The sequence below is a fragment of the Girardinichthys multiradiatus genome, chromosome 20 (assembly GCF_021462225.1).
Source record: "Girardinichthys multiradiatus isolate DD_20200921_A chromosome 20, DD_fGirMul_XY1, whole genome shotgun sequence".
In the NCBI taxonomy this organism is placed as follows: Eukaryota; Metazoa; Chordata; class Actinopteri; order Cyprinodontiformes; family Goodeidae; genus Girardinichthys; species Girardinichthys multiradiatus.
The window spans coordinates 28,511,060-28,536,243 of record NC_061812.1 but is presented as its reverse complement, the minus strand read 5'-3'; the positions used below and the strand labels follow the sequence as shown (position 1 = coordinate 28,536,243).

At 42.0% G+C, this 25,184-nt stretch overlaps 1 protein-coding gene across 2 annotated transcripts in view; it reads left to right on the top strand.

Moving 5' to 3' along the window:
* Nucleotides 1–2,099: 2,099 nt before the first annotated feature.
* The window catches only part of LOC124856447 (FYVE, RhoGEF and PH domain-containing protein 5-like), a 40,662-nt gene continuing 17,577 nt past the window's right edge, over nt 2,100–25,184 (top strand). The window contains exons 1-8 of one of the 2 annotated variants that reach the window (XM_047346857.1): nt 2,100–2,369; nt 5,223–7,617; nt 14,845–14,986; nt 15,534–15,592; nt 15,696–15,726; nt 22,698–22,849; nt 23,559–23,715; nt 24,965–25,055. In XM_047346857.1, the coding sequence (XP_047202813.1) occupies nt 2,360–2,369; nt 5,223–7,617; nt 14,845–14,986; nt 15,534–15,592; nt 15,696–15,726; nt 22,698–22,849; nt 23,559–23,715; nt 24,965–25,055 (3,037 nt within the window). In that variant the 5' untranslated portion in view covers nt 2,100–2,359. The remainder of the gene's footprint in view (nt 2,370–5,222; nt 7,618–14,844; nt 14,987–15,533; nt 15,593–15,695; nt 15,727–22,697; nt 22,850–23,558; nt 23,716–24,964; nt 25,056–25,184) is intronic. The other variant, XM_047346856.1, reaches the window with a different exon arrangement.

The window sequence follows — 25,184 nt, the reverse complement described above, 5'->3', positions numbered from 1 at the left end:
AGGCCTTTAAAACTCCCAGCCTGGTTCATCACTCAAAACCCCAATCATGGGTAAGACTGCCGACCTGACTGCTGTCCAGAAGGTCACTATTGACACCCTCAAGCAAGAGGGTAAGACACAGAAAGAAATTTCTGAACGAATAGGCTGTTCCCAGAGTGCTGTATCAAGACACCTCAGTGGGAAGTCTGTGGGAAGGTAAAAGTGTGGCAGAAAACGCTGCACAACGAGAAGAGGTGACCGGACCCTGAGGAAGATTGTGGAGAAGGGCCGATTCCAGACCTTGGGGGACCTGCGGAAGCAGTGGACTGAGTCTGGAGTAGAAACATCCAGAGCCACCGTGCACAGGCGTGTGCAGGAAATGGGCTACAGGTGCCGCATTCCCCAGGTCAAGCCACTTTTGAACCAGAAACAGCGGCAGAAGCGCCTGACCTGGGCTACAGAGAAGCAGCACTGGACTGTTGCTCAGTGGTCCAAAGTACTTTCTTCGGATGAAAGCAAATTCTGCATGTCATTCGGAAATCAAGGTGCCAGAGTCTGGAGGAAGACTGGGGAGAAGGAAATGCCAAAATGCCAGAAGTCCAGTGTCAAGTACCCACAGTCAGTGATGGTCTGGGGTGCCGTGTCAGCTGCTGGTGTTGGTCCAATGTGTTTTATCAAGGGCAAGATCAATGCAGCTAGCTATCAGGAGATTTTGGAGCACTTCATGCTTCCATCTGCTGAAAAGTTTTATGGAGATGAAGATTTCATTTTTCATCACGACCTGGCACCTGCTCACAGTGCCAAAACCACTGGTAAATGGTTTACTGACCATGGTATCACTGTGCTCAATTGGCCTGCCAACTCTCCTGACCTGAACCCCATAGAGAATCTGTGGGATATTGTGAAGAGAACGTTGAGAGACTCAAGACCCAACACTCTGGATGAGCTAAAGGCCGCTATCGAAGCATCCTGGGCCTCCATAAGACCTCAGTAGTGCCACAGGCTGATTGCCTCCATGCCACGCCGCATTGAAGCAGTCATTTCTGCCAAAGGATTCCCGACCAAGTATTGAGTGCATAACTGTACATGATTATTTGAAGGTTGACGTTTTTTGTATTAAAAAAACTTTTCTTTTATTGGCCGGATGAAATATGCTAATTTTGTGAGATAGGAATTTTGGGTTTTCATGAGCTGTATGCCAAAATCATCCGTATTAAGACAATAAAAGACCTGAAATATTTCAGTTAGTGTGCAATGAATCTAAAATATATGAATGTTAAATTTTCATCATGACATTATGGAAAATAATGAACTTTATCACAATATGCTAATATTTTGAGAAGGACCTGTACAACTATTGACTAATATGCACACATTTCCGTCTTTACATACACATTGTTTTTGACAGCGTTCTTACCCCATATAAGACTCCCACTTTTTATCCAGAGACCTACACCGATCCCGCATACCAGATTAACATAGGCCATTATGTAACATGCTAATAATCCCATACTATTTTCCACCAATACGGGCCCCATATGTCAACATTGGCTAAGTTAAGGCCCCATCAAACCTTAGGTTGTCTCTGGAACTGTTGATAATACAGATGTTGTTCACTTACATGTAATTACTTAAACAGAAATGGAAAATATTTTATTTTACTTCTAAGGTTTAAGTCAGTATAAATTAGACACAAACTAACTTTCATAGAATACATTTTTATGAGTAAAATTATTTTAAGAATTAGTTAGAATTTAACTAATTTTAACAAGTGAATTTTAAAAATTGGTGAGGATTGAAGTGTGTTTCAGCCGTTAGCAGAATTTATTTGCTAAAATAAATGCTGCATAATGGATTTCTGTGAAAAGTTAATACTGTCAGATGTTATTATGAATCAGGGTCATTTTTCTAATAGGATTATTACACAGCTTTAACGTCAGGAAACGCCCCATCATCTGCAGGATACACATTTGCCCTTATCCTTGCATCATCTACCAGATGGAGCAGATAAAAAAAAAAAACCAACTAATCAGCCTTGAATTTGCGCTGGCAGGGAGATGTTACGGTTCTCGGTTGTCTCGGCACTTGCCCGGACCTGCAGCGCCTGTGTGTCTGCAGAGGGATGTCGGTGTTGGTGTGTGGGTTATCAGGGCGCGGATCGAGCCTCCACATTTGGTTTCCAGTCACGTCCTGCGCGCAGGCGATCAGCTGAGCAGGAAAAGAGACGGAGCCGCGGTGAGAAACTGGCGCAGTCACTCAGCGTCTGTGCGGACATTTCAGCGGACTTTACTGCCGGGATCCGCTTCCTCTCGCTTTGCAAAGTGTCGTGCGCCGTGACCGATTTTGCGGACGGGATGTTGGAGGTGGTCGCCGCGCAAAAATGAACACAGGTCAGATGGTTTATTTTTTTATTCAGTTAACAGTTCCCATCAGATTATTTGATTTATCTCCGCTATTTAACCACCGTTTCTGAGTATCTGCGAAAATTATTAGTCATTATATAGTCTTATATTGTCACTTTTTACCTTCCCACATACCAGTGAGAACCCAGTACCAGGATGAGAGCATTTTCTTTCTTTTATAAGAAATATTAGTGCTGTTAAATTAAATAATTTGCCTGTGACAAATTTTGAGTAATTAACAAATGTAATTCTGTAATGATTTAAACTCAATTAGCCTTAATTTTTAAAAATCAAAAGTATAACTATCTGTAATATAGTGTAATAAAAGTTAAAAACTAAAAATATTTGATAAAGTTCAGTTTTAATAAGATAAAGATTCCTTTTCATTTGAAAGTTATGTTTTGTTGTTGAGGTACATGTTCAGATAAATTACATATTTTGCTTTAAAGTGGTTTTATCTGTTGTTTCATGTATTGTTCTTAAAGCTGTAAAGGCCTCCTGACAGGGGTCTCTCTGGCTTGAATCGCAGGAAGTGAGTCAGGGAAATCCCTCCGACCTCTTTGTATTCTTTTTGGAGCTATGTTAAAGCATGCATTACTCATGACCAGTGCTTTATCTCCTTTCTATAGCACCAGATTTCAACAAATCGACTGTAGTTTTGGAACTTCGCCATCCTATTGATTAAGATTGTCTGAGGAAGTTAGGTGTTGGCACATTTTTGCTTTTCTTTTTTTCTGTGGTTCACTAAGATTAAGATGGCTATACTCGAAAAGTTCCAAAAGAAAAACAACCTAGTTTGGGTTAGTTTGCTTATCCAGTCCCGGGTCTAACATTGGGTGTTTTTTCCCCCTAACACAATTGCAGTGCTAACCAGAGCTGATGTTGGGCCAGTCCTTAACTGATTCTGTGAAATAACCAGTTTGGGATTTCACGATCTGAGAGCCGACTCTGACCCACTTCATTATTTCACTATTAATGTTTTAATAGTATTACTTATTCCTGCAAATTGCCACTCTAATATCACCATGATCATTTATAACTGCTGTTTGAAACAAGTGGAGTTTGTAAATGCTTTAAAGTCCAACCAGCAGTTCTCCATTTAGTACAATCAGCACTGGAAAACAGGACTTTAGAGCATGATTAATTAATATTGTCTGGTGATATTAAAAGCAAGTTTTTACAGTTTTTTGGGTGTTTAAGTTTTAAATATGGCACTCACAAATGTTTGGAGTGGTTATCTCCATCAGCCTGCCATGGCACCTCCTGTTCCTGACGAAGGCTGTTCTTTTCTCTTGCCTGGTACAAAGTTGTTGCTTAGTAAAAACCAGTCTAGGGAGAAAGCCAGATCCTACCACAATGGAAACGCAAAGAAGTGGTGCTAAGCAAGAACTACAACCATTTTAGCACAGGGCAAGTCCAGATATAGACTGATCCAGAACTGGGTTGATTAATACAACAAGGTTAGGGTATTGGGTTTGACCTATCATATTAGGTTAAGCTTTCAACAAAAAAAACCCAAAAAAAATGGGTTAGCTATGTCAAACATTGAGACAACCAATGAGTAAGTTCAAAAATATAACTCATGACCTGGATTACTGGTAATGTTTAGATAAAAATAGGTGACCCATCCATTTCTATATCCATTTAATCCTTGCAGGGTCACTGAGGCTTGACCTCAGTGGTCAATGGGAGATAGTCACGATACACTCTGGATAGGTCACCAGTCCATCACAAAGACAAATACTCAAACATCAGGGCAATTTAGAAGGGCCTAACATATTAGGATGTTAGGTCCTTCTAAAGTGCCCAACATCCTAATATGCATGATTCTGTACTCTCTGAGCAAGCATGCTCAGAATAAACAATTAGCCACAAGTATTCTGCCACAGCAGAATATTTGTTTCTCTTTTTCTTTTGAAAATGCATTGTCAATGATCACGACAAACAAAGACAAACCCCCAGTATTGTCCAATAAGACCATTACTGAAGATCACCATTAATACTCATTATATAACACTATGTAAAATATTGCCTTTCTGGGTGGACTTTATTATTTAATGCCTGCTCAGAGTGAACATTTTAAACATAACTAGGAGTAGCTTGTGCTAGTTATTTTGCACATAAAGGCTAATGCTTTTAAACAAAATTAAAAATAAAGACAACCTCATATGATCAAATGGACTTTTTTTGACAAACTGAGTTTGGATAACAACATTGATACTCAGCATATAACACTATATTAAATATTACCCATCCATATTGACTTTATTAACAAACTGGTCAAAGTGGAAATGCTAAGTACTGCTAGTACTAGCTTACACTAACTATGTAGCAGCTAAAGGCTTAAACGAATTGAACAAACTCTGTAGTGTGAACTAAGTGTACACAGCCCACTGACATAAACATTATTATACAGCATAACTTTGCAATCTTAAAATGTTTTATTTCATCCTGTCGAAGAGGTTCAGAGTACTCTGATCAAGTTGTTTATTTAGTTTAAAATGATGGTCTGTAAAGGCTTCTTCTAGTATCAAATGTGTCACAAGGTTTATTCATTCATTCATTCAAGTAACTCAGTAGTTTGCAGAATGTCAGGTTTGGCAGCGTAAATGTAGCTAGCACCCATTTAAGACAGAAAATGTGGGTCGATTTTGGGTCATTACTTTTACTGTAAGAAATTACTTAATCTTGATCTCAGTGATATAAATCTGACACACACCATTGATTTCAACACTTTTGTAAGTTGAGCCATTTTAGGTCACAGGAGCACCACACAAATGACCCTGTAAGCTATTTTAAAGTCAATAATCTTACAGTTTCCTGTTCCTGTTGTTCTTTTAGACTGCACCCAGCCTTCAACTGCTCCAACGCCAAGATTTGTTTGTCACGCCAGCCTGAAGCTGCCTCCCCCTCTTTCTTCTGCATTAAGGGGTCCTAAACCTTCTGTAGCCCCAAAACCTAAAGTCAAAGTGCTGTTAAATGACAACCAGGGAGGCTTCAGTAACAGCACTGCAGAAACTTCTGATGGAGGGGGTGATGAAGGTATTTTGAAACAGAATGGTCTGAACAAATTCATTATAAACACATCACATGGGAAGAAACAATTGGATGTAAGTAGTATCAAATTCCACAAAACAGATTTAGAAACTATGTCAAAGGGGACTGTGGACAGTGGAGGTACAGAGGAGGAAAAGAAGGAGGAGAAAGAGGAAACTCAGGACATAGAAGAGAACTGCAGATTAACACACAGTGCACATTCGGAGGAAGTCGACTCCCTGAAAACATTTTGGGTTAGTGACAGAAGACTCACAGCTTTCTCCGCGGGGGCAGAGGAGATGAGTGACAGAGGTGACATGGATGCTGAAGGTTGTGATGGAGGTGAGGCACTGGCTGACACAGACGGCCTCTCAATGGGAGACATTTCTGTTCATAGCGCTGAAGACGGGTTGTGTTGCCACTCTGCCCTGAAGCAGGAAAAGCTTTGGACAAATGGAGACAGAAGTACCGCAGATGATTTATCAAAATCTTCTACTGATGAAAATGGACTCTGTCTTAGAGAAAGAATGATGGACACTGATGCAAAACATGGAAGAGAAAAAGAGTCAGGTCCTGATTGGTGTTGTACTAGCCTGAAGTTGATGTGTGGCCATGAAATTAAAGCAAAATGCCAAAATCAGCAGGAGGTTAGTTTGTATGACTTAATTCCTAAAAACCACAAACCTGGAGCTATCGAGCCTTTTTACATCTGTTCAGAGGACATTATTAACATGGCAGCTTCGCTCTCAGAAGGTGGCATTACTTCTGTAAACAGAACTGGAGTATCAGCTGGAAAATACATTGAAACAGCAGAAAATGGGCGTTTAGTGGACTGTGTGAACATTGAGGAAAGTGATGAGTATGGCAGCAGTGATATAGCTAATGACATTGATAGCGCGTTGAACCATTTGGATTGCCAGGCAAGGTTCAGACAAGTCACCATCTCAGTGCCAACAGACACAGACACCTCATTGACATCTTCTCTCTCTGATAGTCAGCTGCTATCCCCAGATGACTCCAATGTCTTTAAAGATGAGGAGGATTTTGAGGGTCACATAGTACCCTTTCTGGATGAGACCAGTGACATGGAGCACACCATTACAGACGAGCATGTTTATGAGGAGCCAGGGCAAAGTTCATGTGCTGAAAGTGGTTTTACTTTGGATAGGAAGGCTGTTGGTATTCGAACACACTCTTTGTCATGTCGGATATCCACTGCTGTTGGGGATCGGGGAGTACAATTCCTCCACAAGACCTACGTTAGTGGATTAGGACAACCTGCATTGAGCAGCAGTCCAGTCTTAAATTCAATACGGCACAAGAGCTATACCAAACCCAAGTATTTATCCTTGTACCCACGCTCCCTGTCTATGGAGGGACACAGCACACCTCTGTGTATCTACAAGGAGGACTATTACAGACATGGCATTTCCTCATCTGAAAGCATCTCCAAGTGCTCTCCTCTGTCATCTAGTGCCCTGTCCACACCTACTTCTTTTATGGATATTCCTCCTCCTTTTGAGCTGTCCTATATTACCAAGAAGCCTATCACAAAGAGTTCCCCCTCACTTCTCACTAGGGAAGACTCTTCAGAGAAGGACAGGAAAAAGAAATCCTCAATTAAGCGCTTTCTACTTAAATTTGGGTGGAAAACAGAACATAAGTCTGCAAAAGATGTCAAGCTGTCCTCTTTAAATTCCTCAGCTGAGTCCAGCCATTGCACACCCAGCAGATCTTTGGATTTAGATAGGCAGAGTATTAGTAGTTCTCCACTGCTAAATTTACGTTCAGCAAACAAGCCTCAGGGTTCACCTGAGCCTTCATCCAGCTTCCTGTTCTACAAAGAGAGTAAAAGGAAAGGGAACTCTGTGGCCTTCCTCAATAGGAGTGTTGTCCGAGTGGAGTCCTTCGAGGACCGCTCCCGAGTGCCTTTTGTACCTCTACCTTTGACCAAGCCCCGGTCTATCTCCTTCCCCAACACTGATACCTCGGATTATGAGAACGTTCCTCCCCTTAGCTCAGACTATGAGAACGTTCAGGTGCCACAGTGGAGGCCTCTTCAGCAGATGCCGCTCGCAAACTTCTTTGATCGTCCCAGTCGAGTCTTGTCTTCAGGGAATGAGACAGACGGTTACGTGGACATGAAGAGCCTTCCTGGGTTTGAGATGAAAACAAACTTACCAGAACAGGAAACTGAAAGGTATGTAAACAAGTGTCTGCAGCACACTTACACATCTGGGTCTGTTCTGTTGTGTGCCACTGGGAAATAAAGGTTTATGAAAGAAAGATTGAAATTAGTATTGTTTTAATATGGCAGAAATCTATTTTATTTTTGGCCCAACTCTGACTGGCTGTTAGCTGGACAACTAATCAGTTTCATCTGGATGATGGAGCTAAGAGAGTTTTCTGTCCATTCCTTTAACCTTTGCGTAGACTCGTTTAGCAATTTTTGTCACCATTTATAATTATATGAAGCCTTTTTGTAACATCTAAGTCACTGAATAAAGCATTGTCTAGGCATGGACCAGATACCAGTACCAAGACATACCAAAGGTTCAAAGAGTTCTGATATCAAATGTGATATTGTTTCTATATTTTAGAGTCATTTTACTGAGATCCCAGAGAAAGTTCCAGAGTTACCACAAATGTCTCCAGATGAATGGAGAATAGAATAAAGCACAGTTGACTCCACCACCTACTGGCACACATTGCCTGCCAGCTGGCTGAAAGAAGGCTCCTTCAGTTATTTCTGCTTACATAAAAGACACATTTGGCTGTTTAAACAAACTTTGCGGAGATAAAATAACATGGATCTTAATGGTGTGGAAAATAGAAGAGCGTCACCTGTCATTCTTATAAAGATATTGCTGTTTTAAAATTATAGTTGGCAAACTTTGTATGGCCTTTTGGTCTTTTAAGCAGCCAACTGCAGGTAGCCTGACTAATTAACCAACTGACAGCAGTTTGTTATACTTTTAATCCCTATAATAAGTAGAATGGTAAAAAAGTATATTCTGTGAAATAAACACTTCAAAACTACTGTTCATTTTAGAGAGTTTTGTTGTGGTAGGTGGTATCATTTTTTTCCTTAGGTGAGGCAAGCTTATTTGCATAAGACTATTCATACACAAAGGCAAACAAAAGTTTTTTTTATAGGAATTTAAAGGAAATAAATTAAAATAGCAAAAGCCATTAAGATTTGCTAAAAAAAAGCCTAATATGTAAAACACTTAAAAGCATGGCATAAAAAGAAATAACTGTTAAAATGCAAATTTCAAACTAATAAACAGCTTTAAAAATTTGTAAAAAAAATCCTGTCCAGAGATTGTTATGGTCTGTTAAGAGTGGTGCTGAATGCATTCAATTATATGCTTCAATCACTCATTGGTGATCAGGTAATAGTTCATTTGTGTGCTTCTTTGAACAAAGCTGCAATAAACCAGGTTGCTTCAGTCACAATTTAAGTAAGTTTGCAGCTTGTGCACATCCCAAGTGTTTGACTTTGTTCCAGAGCTGACGAGCAAAGAAGCGAATGCTAGAACCCCTTGTTTAATTCTCGTCTTGATAACACTGACTAAGCAGGCCTCGGATGACCTGAGCAGTCTGTATAGTTTGGGATTGTGTTTTTTTTCTGTTTCTGTCTATTTTTGTCCAGATCGTTAAACTTCAAGTAAACAGCTTAGAGGAAAACGTACTATAAAAAGTACTTTACCCTGAACGAGAAACAAGGGCTATAGTTGTTTAGGGAAAATACTCAGTTTAGCATAGATTTAACCAATCTCAGGATCTTCTTCTTTTGAAATGTTATGTCACTATTGTCAACCTAATCTACCCCTGCTGGTGCTGCAAAGGTATTGCATGCTTATTAAAAGGAATCCCACAGAGTATATCTGGAGATTTTGTCAAAAACTGAGAAAAGATATAGTTTTTAAAAAATTGCCGAACTAGAGTGGCCTTAATGAACTCCGGCTCTTACTGTGTGTGCAGATGTGCTGTTAGGACATGCTTAGTGGGAGAATAGACAATGCTGGTGTAGGGGTGGTCCTTTCATCTCAAAGTTAAAACAGGCTAGTTTCATTCACAGATCATCTGTTTGGGGCTGAAAAAAATGGTCTCACTGATTTTTATAATAGAGCTTCATGTCTCTTTGCTTTGGTGTTATTTGTTTTTATGATCAAATATGCTGTGTTGATGTGTACCCATCCCCCTCCGAATTCCTGCCTGCTTTGCCCATATCATACAGGCCTCTCAAGATGAATAATAGTGTGAGCTGCTTGGACTCATTGCTCTTCTCCAGCCAGTCTGCTATAGCAGGTAGCGATACAATCTTAATGTGCTCTGTACTCAGCAGATGGTGTCGGCAGGGCTTCCCTCTTCATGGTTTGCAGTCTCATATAGTTTATGTGCAGCAAAACAGTACAACATAGGCATGGAAATATTAACTACATTTAAAAATATGACAACATATAGTTTGAGGCAGCTATTGTGTTTTTTTATTTAGAGAGACAAAAACTATATTAGTGCATATATTAAAAACAACCTGCATAACGTTAAAATGGGCAATGGACACAATGTTTAATTTTCCAGGTTGTAAAATTTTTCAGTCTTTGGTGAACATTTTCATAATCACTGACATAGAAAGGCAGAAAAAGGTATATGATCCCTTAAGCTGATTGATTTCTTAAAACTGCAAATGCACCCACATGTTAAATTAACTCATATTTGTAAGTTTGATCTGTAAAAGTCCCACACTTCAGTAAAGTCTGGTTGCTGACAAAATTAGACAAAACGTGATTTTATGAACAGCATGCTGTACGTTACAAGATATTTTACAAACTTCAGATTCTCTACATTACAGAGACGAATAAACCTGTTTATCAAATTGCCACCAACAACTTTATTAGGTATACCTTTTCATTCTCTTGATAACGCAAATAGAGAATCAGCCAATCATGTGGCAGCAACTCAGTGCATGTAGACATGGCGAGGAAGACTTGCTGAAGTTCAAACTGAGCGTCAGAGGGAGGAAGAAAGGGGATTTCAGTGACTTTGAACATGGCATGGTTGCTGGTGCCAGAAAAGCTGATCTGAGTATTTTAGAAACTGCTAATCTACTGGGATTTTCACTCATAACTATTAGAGGTGTTGAAAGAAAATGGTCTGAAAAAGACAATTTTCCACTAATTGTCAGCTGTGTGGACAAATCGCCTTATTCACGTTACAGGTCAAAGGAGAATAGGCAAACTGATATGATAGGGTAGACAGATAAGGGTAACTCAAATGACTACTAGTTACAACCCAGGTATGTGAAATAGCATCTCTGAACCTACAAGTCCTTGAAACAGAAAGCAAACAGGCTATAGTTGCAGTAGACCACTGATATTTTCTTGGCACAGTTTGAGCCATATTCCCCAACCATCTGAGTTTTGTTGCTGACTGTGTTCATCACTTTATGACCACATTGTACCCATCTTCTGATGACTACTTTGAGCAGGTTGACGCCCTATGTCACAAACCTCCGATCATCTCAAGCTGTTTTTTCAACATGACAGTGAGATCTCTGTTCTCCAGTAGCCTCCACAGTCACCTTATCTCAATCCAATACAGCACCTTTTGGATGTGAGGGAATGAGAATGAGCAGTCAAAAAATCTGTAGCAGGTGTGTGACGATATCATGTCTATATGGACCAAAATCTCCAAGGAATGTTCCAGATACCTCATTGAATTTATGCCACAAACACGTTAGGCAGGTCTGAAAGCAGAAGTGGGTCCAACCCTGTTCAAACTAGAAAAACATGAGTCCAAGATCTCCCACTACATCTTTAACTACAGGTCCTTCTCAAAATATTAGCATATTGTGATAAAGTTCATTATTTTCCATAATGTCATGATGAAAATTTAATATTCATATATTTCAGATTCATTGCACACTAACTGAAATATTTCAGGTCTTTTATTGTCTTAATACGGATGATTTTGGCATACAGCTCATGAAAACCCAAAATTCCTATCTCACAAAATTAGCATATTTCATCCGACCAATAAAAGAAAAGTGTTTTTAATACAAAAAACGTCAACCTTCAAATAATCATGTACAGTTATGCACTCAATACTTGGTCGGGAATCCTTTTGCAGAAATGACTGCTTCAATGCGGCGTGGCATGGAGGCAATCAGCCTGTGGCACTGCTGAGGTCTTATGGAGGCCCAGGATGCTTCGATAGCGGCCTTTAGCTCATCCAGAGTGTTGGGTCTTGAGTCTCTCAACGTTCTCTTCACAATATCCCATAGATTCTCTATGGGGTTCAGGTCAGGAGAGTTGGCAGGCCAATTGAGCACAGTGATACCATGGTCAGTAAACCATTTACCAGTGGTTTTGGCACTGTGAGCAGGTACCAGGTCGTGCTGAAAAATGAAATCTTCATCTCCATAAAGCTTTTCAGCAGATGGAAGCATGAAGTGCTCCAAAATCTCCTGATAGCTAGCTGCATTGACCCTGCCCTTGATAAAACACAGTGGACCAACACCAGCAGCTGACACGGCACCCCAGACCATCACTGACTGTGGGTACTTGACACTGGACTTCTGGCATTTCCTTCTCCCCAGTCTTCCTCCAGACTCTGGCACCTTGATTTCCGAATGATATGCAGAATTTGCAGAATTTGCCCTTCTCCACAATCTTCCTCAGGGTCCGGTCGCCTCTTCTCGTTGTGCAGCGTTTTCTGCCACACTTTTTCCTTCCCACAGACTTCCCACTGAGGTGCCTTGATACAGCACTCTGGGAACAGCCTATTCGTTCAGAAATTTCTTTCTGTGTCTTACCCTCTTGCTTGAGGGTGTCAATAGTGGCCTTCTGGACAGCAGTCAGGTCGGCAGTCTTACCCATGATTGGGGTTTTGAGTGATGAACCAGGCTGGGAGTTTTAAAGGCCTCAGGAAACTTTTGCAGGTGTTTAGAGTTAACTCGTTGATTCAGATGATTAGGTTCATAGCTCGTTTAGAGACCCTTTTAATGATATGCTAATGTTGTGAGATAGGAATTTTGGGTTTTCATGAGCTGTATGCCAAAATCATCCGTATTAAGACAATAAAAGACCTGAAATATGTCAGTTAGTGTGCAATGAATCTAAAATATATGAATATAAAATTTTCATCATGACATTATGGAAAATAATGAACTTTATCACAATATGCTAATATTTTGAGAAGGACCTGTAAAACTAAACCCTTCTTAGTGAGCTGTTGGTACTGCTACACACTTTAACAACTCATTCATATTTAGACCCGTGCGACTCTCCATTATTACTCTCCTTTGGAACACACAACCCACGAGCTCCCATGCGTTAAACAGGAATTGTGTAGGTTTCATGGCAACAGATGTCCATGCATCACATATTAGTGTCACCCTGCCTTTCAGTGAACCTTGTATGTGGGGATTGCTGTTTCAGAGAAAAACCTTTCAGATGGGATGTTATATCCAAAGTGACATCCATAATGCAAAAACCCAGAAGATATTGGTGGAACCAATATGCAATATGGTTCATCTTGTTTGTTTTGTTTTAAAATATTTCTGTTTTACATGTCCTGCCTATGGTGTGGCACATTTCCAAGTCAATTTCCCTTTGAGCCTGCAGAAACCATATTAGTTAATAATTACTTAGGTTAAAATTCATTGGAGGCAAAGTCTCATTCATATATTCACCTGAAACTTAGCCCGAGGAAAAAGATAAGAATTATTATTTTTATCTCCTTGTGTGATTTGTATCTGTACAGTTTTCTCCTGGAGCCTTTTTGTATCGTAGCAGTCAAGTGACGAGTGGCAGCAGTTTCTTTGGGAGTGATATAAAAGCCTAATATAGAAAGTGTTTATGTGCTGTAGTTCCCTAAGTCCAGCCCCCTGGTGTCTCATTCAAAGTTTGTTCCAGTAAGCTGTAATGGGCCATGCAGAATGTAATGTGTGTGATGCAGAGACCCGAACAGCTTAAATATGCGTATTGTATGGGGCTAATTTGCATCTCAGTGGGGTTAAATCAGACAGCACTGGGAATATAACATGGCAGAAGTGTTGGCAAGGCAGATATCCATTTGTAGGAACACATTGTCACACCACTGTAAGTTAAAAACCTGGTTTTATTTGCGTTGCTCACATTCCCCGCTGTTCTACAGCCTTTAGCGTATTCATTTTGGTTTCCTTGCAAAAGAAAAGCTTGCGGCATAAAATACCATCACATGTCTCTAGGTGGCTGCGGTAGTCACTGGAGGGTTTTCTGAACCAGTTTATTGCTTTTTATGATTTTAAATCTTTTATTTATTCACAATGTCTTTGAACAATTAATATGCTTATTATAGTGATAATTCAATGCAGAATATCTTGAAGGACTGTAACATAGATTTTAATGTTTAAATTAAATTTATGTGATTTATTCTCACTTGATTAGATGTTTGAGAACAGAGGGAGGGGTATATTAAAAACATCTCATCACAGAGACAAATATAAAATTTGAGTTTGTTGAGAACAAAGGTCTTAACAAGATCAAATCAGTGGGTTTATTAAATTAACGAACCGATTTCTTTTCTTGCAGCAGACTGGATACAAACAAAATGACGAGGAAAGCTCAGTTAGTACACTCATTTCAAAAATTAGAAGTAAAAAATTAAATTCTTGCTGCCTTAAAGATTTTAATTATATCTCATACTGACTATATGGGCAAGTTTAAGTGAAAACCTATTTCCTTTTTGCCTTTTTCTGTCTTATAAGGATCAAAACACATCATGTTTAATTGCTTGTTCTCTTTTCTTTCCCATTGTGAAGAGTGGCTAAAAGAATTGTTCCAGTTACTTTTATTTAACAGCTGTTGTTCCAAGAGGTTGTTCCAATGATATTAATAAAAACATTTATTTCTTAGTGTGGGATTTTTTTTCTGCTAAAAGCTTAATTTATTTTAAAGCTTTTACACATATTTACTTGGGCTTTCAATATTCATGGAAGCACTGGAGAGACAATGGAAAATAATTACTTACAAAAAGATCCAAAGGGCTGTAAAGGCAAATTTTCATTGGCGACAATAAAGCATGAATCTGAAGATTTTTGTAAAATAACAACCTACTAAATAGGATAGGAGGAGTTCATGACTGATTTTTGGTGAAAAATCTGTAGATCTGCTGACTGTTGTTTCTCTAAACCCACAGTGGGACCTTGCTATAAATTTATTTGTATCTAAAGCCAGTAGCTGAGATCTGATCACTCAGGATGGATTTTAACAAAGGTTCTGAACAATCTTGCTTAAAACTGTCTTCATGTTTCTAAACAAGCCAGGACAGACGTTAATGTGTGTCTGAATAGGACGTTCGTTTTTTCATGGGCCTCTTCCTAGATGCCAGGGTACATCCTCATTTGTAACATTAAGTGTCCGCTCGTTATTTCCCACAGTGCCTACACAGAAGCCTACAAGGTGTGCTCTGTGTCTGCTGGTGCGATGAGTGACGGTCTGGAAGAGACGGTAGGGGATGAAGACCAAGGACGCACCTCCGAAGAGGAAGATGCGGGGACAGGGGTCAACTATGACCGACAGGTTAGCGCTCAGTCTTGGAGAAGATGAAAATGTAATACTGTTACAGTTGTACCTCAGAGAGACATTTCAACAGTTCGCTGCCTTTTGGCCTAAGAAAGTCAACCACCCAAACTTTACATTAGAAAACCTTTATTTTCCTCTTATGGCATCCATTTTTGTTGAGATGATTGTAACAACTAAAAACTAAATCATTTAAAATTGTAACTTTACATTTTTCCCAATAATCTTTTATTTAAAATGAAATGTATTTATTTAGTTATTGTCAGTGGGCAGATGCTGGTCTTTCTTGCAAGGACTGGTAAAGGTGAGGAAATTAGAAGAGCACAACAGCACAAAGCAGATTGTTTGTGTTTTGCCTTCTTTTACTGCAAAAAGTTCTTACAAATCAAGATTTTGAGGTAACCGTATAAAGGATAATGGGATTCTTAAAGACAGTTCCCATTTAAGTTCCGCTTTGAGACGATTGAAGAGGAGGGACAGTTACTTTACATTTGTTGAATCTTAGCCAAAATGCCTGAATTATGTCTAATTATGTAACTATTTACAGCCTGATGGTCGATCCAGAGCATTTTACATTATTAAAGAGCTGGTGGATACAGAGAGATTGTAAGTATAAATAATGTTTCATTTCATGTTTGTCTGTCTGTTAAAAATAACAGTGTGTCCGAATGAACCCTGACTAAATCTGTGTTTATGTTTTGGTGTTTAGCCATGTAAAGGCCCTCAGATTGCTTCAGAAAGTAAGTGAATTATCTTTATCGTTTTTATAAAACTCATCTAATGAGTAATATATACAGTACTGTAGAAAAGTATTTGCCCGCTTACAGATTCTTTCTGTTTTCACTTTTCCGCAAACGTATATTTCAAAACTTCCCAAACAATTTTTGTATCAGACAAATTCAATTTGAGTAATAATGAAAAGCAATTTCCAAATAATAAGTTTGTTTAATTAAGGGAAAACAGCTATCCAAACCCACCTGGCCCTGTGTGAAAAAGCAACAGCCTGCCATTGCTAAAGAATAAATTAACTATAATTAAGTACATTTTTGGAAGGCTTCGTTTTATTTTACAAGCCACACCTAACCACAACAGACTTCAAGAAGACACCTAAATGGAACCCAGAACAACATCTGAAGCATCCATGCCTCACTTTCATCAGTTAAAGTCAGTTTTTATCGTTCAACAATAAGAAAGAGACTGGGGGAAATGGTTTCTATGGAAGAGTTCCAAAGCTAAAGCCACTTCTGAACATAAAGAACACAAAAGCTTATGTCACACTTGCCAAAAACCATCTTGCTGATCCCAAAGACTTTTTAGGAAAGAAAAAAAGTGATAAAGTGAAACATTTGGAAAGTTTATGTCCTGCTACATTTGGTATAAAACTAAGACAACGTTTCAGACAAAGAACACTGACAGTCAAACATGGTGGTGTTAGTGTGATGGTCAGGTCACTTTTGCTGCTTTACGACCTTCATGACTTCCCATAATTGATGGAACCATAAATTCTGCTCTAAATTAAAATGTGCAGCCATCATTTTGTGCAGCCATCACCAATTTTTGCTCAAGAGCAATTGGTGATACAGCATGGAAATGGTCCATAGCACACCAGCAAGTCCACTTCTGAATGTTTTAGATGGCCAATATTAGCATGTAGCCTATTTTCAACAATAAGAACAGGATTTGGGTAACTATTTCTTCAAAAACAGCTGCTGCTTTTAGCCAAGTTTTAGAAATAAATAAAAAAGCTGATTTTGGTGCACCAAATTCTGCTTCTGAGTAAAAGTGTGGTTATGAAAAGAAATAATTTTTTATTTTGTTGGTTATAAATTTGTATCATAATGTTAACTGCCGACGTGACCCACATGCAGAGAACAACCAGAGACAGATGAGATTAGTGAATGTGTATTTAAACAAATGATCCTGGGAACGGGAAAAAAGACTGGAACCGTCTGGCTGCGGGAGAAGAGCAGAGTTACAAACTGGACCTTACAAAACACACCAGAACTGATTGTGCAGCTTACAGGTAAGCGCAGGGAAACCCGCCGGGGGAAATGGTCATGGATCCAGTGGTGTAAGAGAGTGGCTCGCCTTGACCGCCGTGTTTGTTGAGACAAGGCCGACAGAAGGTGCTGGGAGGGCGGACAGGATTCGCTTCGCTGGTGGCTCACAGAAGAGTCAGCCTGAAGGTTCAATTCGGGACTCGGTTCAGACTGATTCTTTAAATCTCTGGTCAACTCCGTCGGATCCAGAGGTAAGGCACCTGGAAGTGTCAGGACAGGCAAAATCAGTGCAAGTTTACAGAAAATTTCAGAAACAATTTTCAAACTACGAGAGTAGATTTCAGGGGAGGCCAGTAGCTGAACTGCAAGGGCAAAACGCTCAGGCAACGAAGTGCAGGCGCGGCCTCTTCATATACTGCCCACTTGATAAGCCTGATGAGCTGCACCTGTCCCTTCTCCAGCACCTCCAGGCAACGGCACCTGGCAGTAAAATGGTTAGCTGGAGGCAGACACACCACGGATTCTGACACCACCTCCCCCTCAATGGCCGCCTCCTGGCGGCCCAGGAACAACAGGTCGGGCTGCACGGAAGTCACGGAGCAGAGCAGGATCCAGGATGAAGGAGCTGGGCACCCAGGTGCGATCCTCAGGACCGTAGCCCTCCCAGTCGACAAGGTACTGCCACCCACGGCCCCGCCGCCGGGAGGCCCTGGAAGTCCCGGGCGGGAGGATGGGGCAGAGCATACTGGTCTGGTCAGGACAGGTTTCAGTTGGGAGACATGAAAAACCGGGTGAACCCGGAAACTGGAAGGCAGACGAAGGCGGACAGAAGTGGGTCCCACTAGGGACTCTATTACGTACGGCCCAATGAATCTGGGGGAGAGCTTACGGGATAGGGACTTTAATGGGATGTCCCGAGCAGCGAGCCAGACCTTCTGACCTGGGCGGTACGTAGGTGCGGGAACACGTCGTCAATCAGCATAGCGCTTGTTATGGGCAGATGTCCGATGAAGCGCTTGAACCGTTGCATCCCAAATCCGCTTGCATCTCCGGATGTGACGTTGAACTGAAGGTACCATCGGCCCGGGAACAAGGGTGGCTGATAACCGAGGGAGGCCTCAAAGGGGTTGCGGCCGGTGGCTACTGAGACGTGAGAATTGTGTGAGTATTCGACCCAGGCCAAGTGAGAGCTCCAGTCGGCAGGGTTGGTTGAGATCACACATCGTAAAGCTGCCTCCAGCTCTTGATTAAGGCGCTTGACCTGGCCATTAGTCTGGGGATGGTGGTCAGAAGTCAGCGCCACCTTGGCCCCCAGGGCAGTGCAGAGGTATCTCCAGACCTGGGAGGTGAACTGGGGTCCCCGATCAGACAGTAAACTTTGCGGGATGCCATGGAGACAGAAGACTTGCTTGGTCATCAGCTTAGCTGTCTGTGATGCAGATGGCAGCTTCCATAGTGGAACCAGATGACAGGCCTTAGAGAATCAATCTATCATGGTTAGGATTACGGTCATCCCATGGGAGTTGGGCAGGCCAGTGATGAAGTCCAGAGCGATGTGTGACCATGGTCGAGTGGGTACACTAAGAGGCTGGGGGAGGCCGGCAGGAGGGTGGTTAGGCGCCTTGTTCCTGGCGCAAACAGTACAGGCATTCACAAAGTCTGTGATATCCTTGTGCAGGGACGGCCACCAGAACCTTCTGGAAACGGAAGCAACAATTTGGCTGACGTCCGGGTGGACGGAGAACTTGGCGGAAGGCAACCAGCTGATCAGTTTGGAACGCGCTGATTTGGGTACGTACTTCCGTCCCGGGGGTTCGGTACCAAGTCCAGGGTCAGTCGGTAGGGCTCGCTGCATCAGGTTCTCAATCTCCCAGGTCTCAATCTCCCGACCGTGCAACTGGGAGGTAGGATGGGCTCAGCCTTCTTTTCAGAATCTTCATGTCCAAACTGGCGGGAGAGAGCATCAGGCTTAAGGTTCCTTGTGCCGGGTCTAAAAGAAATGGACAGGTTAAAACGGGAAAAGAAAAGTGACCAACATGACTGTCTAGAATTTAAGCATTTAGCTGACTGAATGTAGGACAGATTCTTGTTGTCTGTCCAAACCAGTACGGGATGTTCAGCTCCCTCCAACCAATGCCTCCATTCCTCCAAGGCCAGCTTGATGGCCAGTAGTTCGCGGTCTCCCACCTCGTAATTCCGTTCAGCAGACGTCAGGCGACGGGAGAAAAAGGCGCATGGATGAAGTTGTCCGTCCTGTCCAGAAAGCTGGGAGAGGACCGCTCCCACCCCGGTGTCCGAGGCATCCACCTCCAGGGTAAACTGCTTTGAGGGATCAGGGTGGATCAGAACCGGGGCCTGAGAGAACCTTTCCTTCAGGCGGGTGAAAGCGGCCTCGGCGTCAGCGTTCCAGCTGAATGGTACCTTGATGGAAGTCAGCGCTGTAAGGGGTGCTGCTACCTGGCTGTAGTTCCGGATGAACCTCCGGTAGAAGTTTGCGAATCCCAAGAACTGTTGAACCTTCTTGCGTGAATCCGGAAACTGGCCAATCTAACACTGCTCTCACCTTCTCGGGATCAGCGCGAACCTGTCCACCCTCCAAAATGAATCCCAGGAAGCTGACGGTGGACTGGTGGAAGGCGCACTTCTCCACCTTGACGAATTGTCTGTTTTCCAGGAGGCGCTGAATGACTAGCCGGACATGGCAGCGGTGCTCCTCGAGGTCTCTAGAATAGATTAAAATATCGTCCAAATATACAAAAACAAAAACAATCAGGAAGTCTCTTAGCACGTCATTGACCAGGGCCTGAAACACCGCTGGTGCATTGCACAGTCCAAAAGGCATGACTAGATACTCAAAGTGGCCGAGGGGGGTCTTAAACGCCGTCTTCCCCTTGTCCCCCTGGCGGATCCTGACGAGGTGGTAGGCGTTTCTGAGTTTTCTGAGGGCAGACGGCAGATTGTAAACACGACTGCAGGCAGCTCTCAGACCAGGCCTCCACCCGGCGTTCAGCCCAATTAATATGGGGGTTATGGAGCCGCAACCAGGGAAATCCGAGAACCAACGAGCTTTGAGCTATAGGGAAGACTGAAAAAGAAATTCTCTCCCTATGATTACCTGAGACCACTAACTCCAGAGGCAGAGTGCGATGAGTTATCTGATGTAATGACAGCCCATCTAAAACTAGAACCTGGCGTGGATGAGAGAGAGGCTCAGTCTCAATACCTTCTTCTTCTACAAGTTTCTGATCTATTAAGTTTAATTCACAACCCGAGTCAACTAACGCAGGAAGTGACCTGGAACTAATGTTTCTAAACAACACTGCAGGCAGAGTACATCTAGGGGCTTCTAGGCTAACTGGCTCGTCCGTCGGCCGATCCTTTAAGACCAACGGACCCCCCCTTTTGGCCGAATGGGGCAAGAAGAAATGAAATGATCTGAGGCTCCACAGTAAAAGCACTGGTCAGCTTCCCGCCGCCGCCTCTGCTCATCGGGCGAGAGTCTAGCCCTTCCCACCTGCATGGGCTCAGGCTCGGCGGGAGCACTCACCTGAGCCGACCAGGTGACACAGAGTGAGCCGCTAGCGGGGGTCTACCGGCAGCTCTTTCAAAGTGGGCTCGCCTTCTCTCTCTGAGACAGGAATCAAGGCGGACTGCTAGGTCAATATAATCATCTAATTCCTTAGGCTCCTCCACTAGGGCTAACTCGTCTTTTAATGCCTCGTCCAAAGACTGTAAAAATGCTGCCTTTAATGCACTGGTGTTCCAGCCAGAAGCTGCAGCTAAAGTGCGGAAATCTATAGAAAACTCAGCCACTGAGCGATTACGCTGTTTTAATGTCCAGAACCTGCGACCAAGACTGGTCTGATCAAAACCTAAGTCAAATGTTCTTCTAAACTCTGACTCAAAGTCTGCATATGATATCTGGAAACTGTTTGTGGAAGAAAACCTCGCCTCTGCCCACTGGAGTGCCCTCCCAGTTAATAAGCCCAGAATATAAGAGATCTTTCCCTCATCATGAGGAAAAGAATGGGGCGACCTATTAAAAACTAAAGAGCACTGAAGCAGAAAACCGCGACAACCTTCGACCTCCCCCGAATATCTTTCGGGATTGGGGGAGGTTACCTCGCGGAAGTGCTGGTGTTGCTGAGGCGGTGGGTAAGCGGCTGCGCACCCTACCGGAGTGGAGGGCTCTGGTGCTGAGGTGGTCTGGTTACAAGCCTGCTGGAGGAGCGAAGCCAGCTGCTCTACCTGCTGACTAGTCTGCCGCTGCTGATCCAGAATCTCCCGGAGGGTAGAATCATGTGAACGGATCTGCTGGCTGTGCTCGGCTAGGGTCCTCTGGAGGTTCTGTCATAATGTTAACTGCCAACCTGACCCACATGCAGAGAACAACCAGAGACAGATGAGATTAGTGAATGTTTATTTAAACAAATGATCCTGGGAACAGGAAACAAGACTGGAACCGTCTGGCTGCAGGAGAAGAGCAGAGTTACAAATTGGACCTCAGAAAATGCACCAGAACTGATTGTGCAGCTTACAGGTAAGGGCAGGGAAACCCGCCGGGTGGAATGGTCATAGACCCAGTGGTGTAAGAGAGAGTGGCTCGCCTTGACCGCCGTCTTCGTTGAGACGGGGCCGACAGAAGGTAAGGTGCTGGGAGGGCGGACAGGATTCGCTTCGCTGGTGGCTCACAGAAGAGTCAGCCTGAAGGTTCAATTCGGGACTCGGTTCAGACCGATTCTTTAAATCTCTGGTCAACTCCGTCGGATCCAGAGGTAAGGCACCTGGAAGTGTCAGGACAGGCAAAATCAGTGCAAGTTTACAGAAAAGTTCAGAAATAACTTTCAAACTACGAGAGTAGATTTCAGGGGAGGCCAGTAGCTGTACTGCAAGGGCAAAACGCTCGGGCAACGAAGTGCAGGCGCGGCCTCTTCATATACTGCCCACTTGATAAGCCTGATGAGCTGCACCTGTCCCTTCTCCAGCACCTCCAGGCAACGGCAACTGACAGTAAAATGGTTAGCTGGAGGCAGACACACCACGGATTCTCACAATTTGTCCAAATTATAAATAAAATGTTTCAATCTGCGACAGCCTTGGCTAGGGGGGCATATTTGTCTCATTCCTGAATTGTAGTCAGGGCGAAGTGCACAAAATCAGTCTAGGGGCCACAAATGGCCCCTGGCCGCACTTTGGACACCCTTTCTGTAGATGCTGTAAAACATGAAGTCCTTTATCTAAAGTGTTTGTTGTATGACCTTTTAAGCTGAATTATCTGTTACCTCTTGGGTGACTTTCACTGACCATACAACCTTAAAATGTTTTACCAGAGCTGGTTTAGTGGACCACAGTCTGACTCGTTACACTGAACTCTTTATGTTCACTGAAGGTAGCTTGAAGAAAAATGCAACGAGGTACTACCTCAGCAGGGGAATTAAATTATGAGCAAAACTTGTTCTTTCACTTTTCCACTGGTGTAGAAATTAAACTAATAACCTAAACTACTGGAGGTTCAGTTCTCTAAGATGTGATGAGATTTCTTTACACAATACCTGCTGTACTCACAGCTGCCTGGATTACTGGTTATTCTCCTGTAGAGGAGGAAGAGAACAAAAATAGAAATGAGACTGTAAGCCAAGCACAAGCTATGAGTCTGAGATTTAGACTTGAACTGTATTATTAAATGAAGACCTTCACTCTTGTTGTATCAGGACTTTCAGAAAGATGTGGGGTCTGCCGTTGGGGATGACGGGCAGCCTGTGTTGGACGATGAGAGACTCAGAGAGATTCTCAATGAGCTGCCTGATATCTACATGCTGCATAGCAAAATCCTAACAGAGCTGGAGAGTCGAATAAGACACTGGTGAGTCATTAGGCATCAAACAACACATTGACAAAGAACACACTGACAGATATGTAAGCAAAAAGAGATGGACTGATCGACATTTTTTCCGATCTCCTATTTTTATAAAGCTTTAACCTACCAGCGGCCATTTTAGCCGATCATTATTTATTTTCTTATAGCCTTCACAAAGCATTGTGTGGTACTTTTATATATATTAGGAGCACATGTAGGGTCATGCTACTTGTGTGAGAGCGCACTAATATTTGAAAACATTTTTAATTGTTTTTAGCATCTTATATTAGCCATTAACCCAGTTAATTACTGAAACCCCAGGCTGTGTATAACTGTGAGATAAAAAAAAAGCTGCCAACATTTTAAAATCTATGTTTCATAGTTTGAAGCTTAAAAAAAACAAAAAACAGATCAACATTGTTGTCCTCCATTCAGCCTTCCTGTTATTCCTTCCAGTCTTGTTCTCTCTCACAGCTTGAATGAACCACAGCAATGTCGTAATATGTTGCAGAAAATAGAGTTTACAACCTGCCAGTCATTGGTCAGGGCAGTTCAAGCTGAAGCTTGTTCAACTCCTGATTTCTTGTTGCATCTCTATAACTAAACACATCATACTATCACCAAGAAGATATCCTCTTCCATGATCCTGCTTCAGCCAACTGGCACAGATACTGGTTCCTTTGCATAGCTCTACCGTTGTTTTCTTTCCATTCAGGGAGGACAGTCAAAGGATTGCTGATATTTTCCTGTCGAGGAAAGCAGAGTTCTTGGTCTTCACCACTTACATCGGCCACTATGATAGAAGCATGGGTTTACTGGAGGACAGCTGCAGAGCTTCACCCGCATTCGCAGCTATTGTTCAGAAATTTGAGGTCAGACCTGCTGTTTCTCTCATTCAAAATATAAAATCTTTGCTTGCAATTCTTAGAATCTGAAAGAGCAAACATATACAAAACTTTTATGAACTTACGCATTTCTCATATAGTATTACCCTCTCATTTGAACAAAAAAGCATAACTATGAATGCATTTTTGTTCCACAAGGTCAACTTTCTTATTTTCTTTAATTCTCTCTTTAGGTTATGAAGTAAATCCTAAAATATTTCAAAGAAGACAGAAAGATAATTGACCTGTAACTTCACTCTCTGTCACAGGTCAATACTAAGGTGGCTTATCCCCCTCTGGTAATACAAACCATCCCTGTCCTTTGTAATAATGTAGACTGTAGACGACTGTCTAGTGGGCCTGTGGGTTTCATTTATGAACACAGGAGCTTTAAAGGTTCGTTCTACGTTTTATTGACCACCGAGGAGAGAGCTGGGATCAAGTTTTTGCAGAGCTCTGCGGTTTTCTGTCAGATTTAAGAGCCTGAAAGTTGAAAATGTCCTTTGATTCCCTCGAACGCTTTGTTAATGCCAGTGGCTGTTTTGTTTGCCCTTTGTAAGGCTGGTGATAATTATTGTCTTTTTTTTCCCCCACACTGAGACTGGTCAAAATGTGATAATTTTTTCAACCTGCTCTTTGGGACTCAAAAACACCAGAATGCTAAGACATACTTTAAATTAATGCATTCATTATACACTATAATGTCCAAAGTATTTGTCTACTTTTACCTGTACATGAACTTTGATGATATCCTATTCCAAGGTCCAATTAGTTTAGGGGTTTTAAGGAATGTGTTCATAGTTAGATGATAAAACCAGAATTGCAGCCTCTATTCTAATTCACCCCAAAGATGTTCAGGAAGGTTGAAGTCAAGACTCTGTGTGGAACAATCAAGTTTCTCCACACCAAACTTTTACCCTTGCAGCCATGGAAGTGATTGTAACACCAGAATTCATTGATGTGACCCAATACTTTTGGCAATATAATGTATATGGATTTTAATATTCTGCATGTTTGTTTTATGTTGTTTTATTCACTATCCACAGCAGAACAAGTCATGTATTGAATTGTGCTGAGGGCCACTCAGAGAAGAAGAAGATCAAAGTTTGCAAATAGATTTATGGATAAAACTATTAAATATTTACATTTTTGTAAACACGTCATGTGGTCTAAAATAAAAATTGAAGTGTTTGAAGTGTGTCTGTTAAACAAACTTGTGTGTATTTATTTATTTTAGGAGCAGAAACCAGCTGGGGAGAGAGTTTCTTTCAAACATCAGCTCCTGCAGGTTATTGTGCGTGTGGCTCAGTATCGCCTTCTCCTCACAGGTGAGCGAATTACAAGGACATTTTTTGATTTAATCACATTATTTCAGATTTTCCTTCTTAGTAACGAAAGATAATCGATGGTAGTTCTGTGTTTCTTTTTTCTAGAGGTATTTAATTTTTTCTACTGTG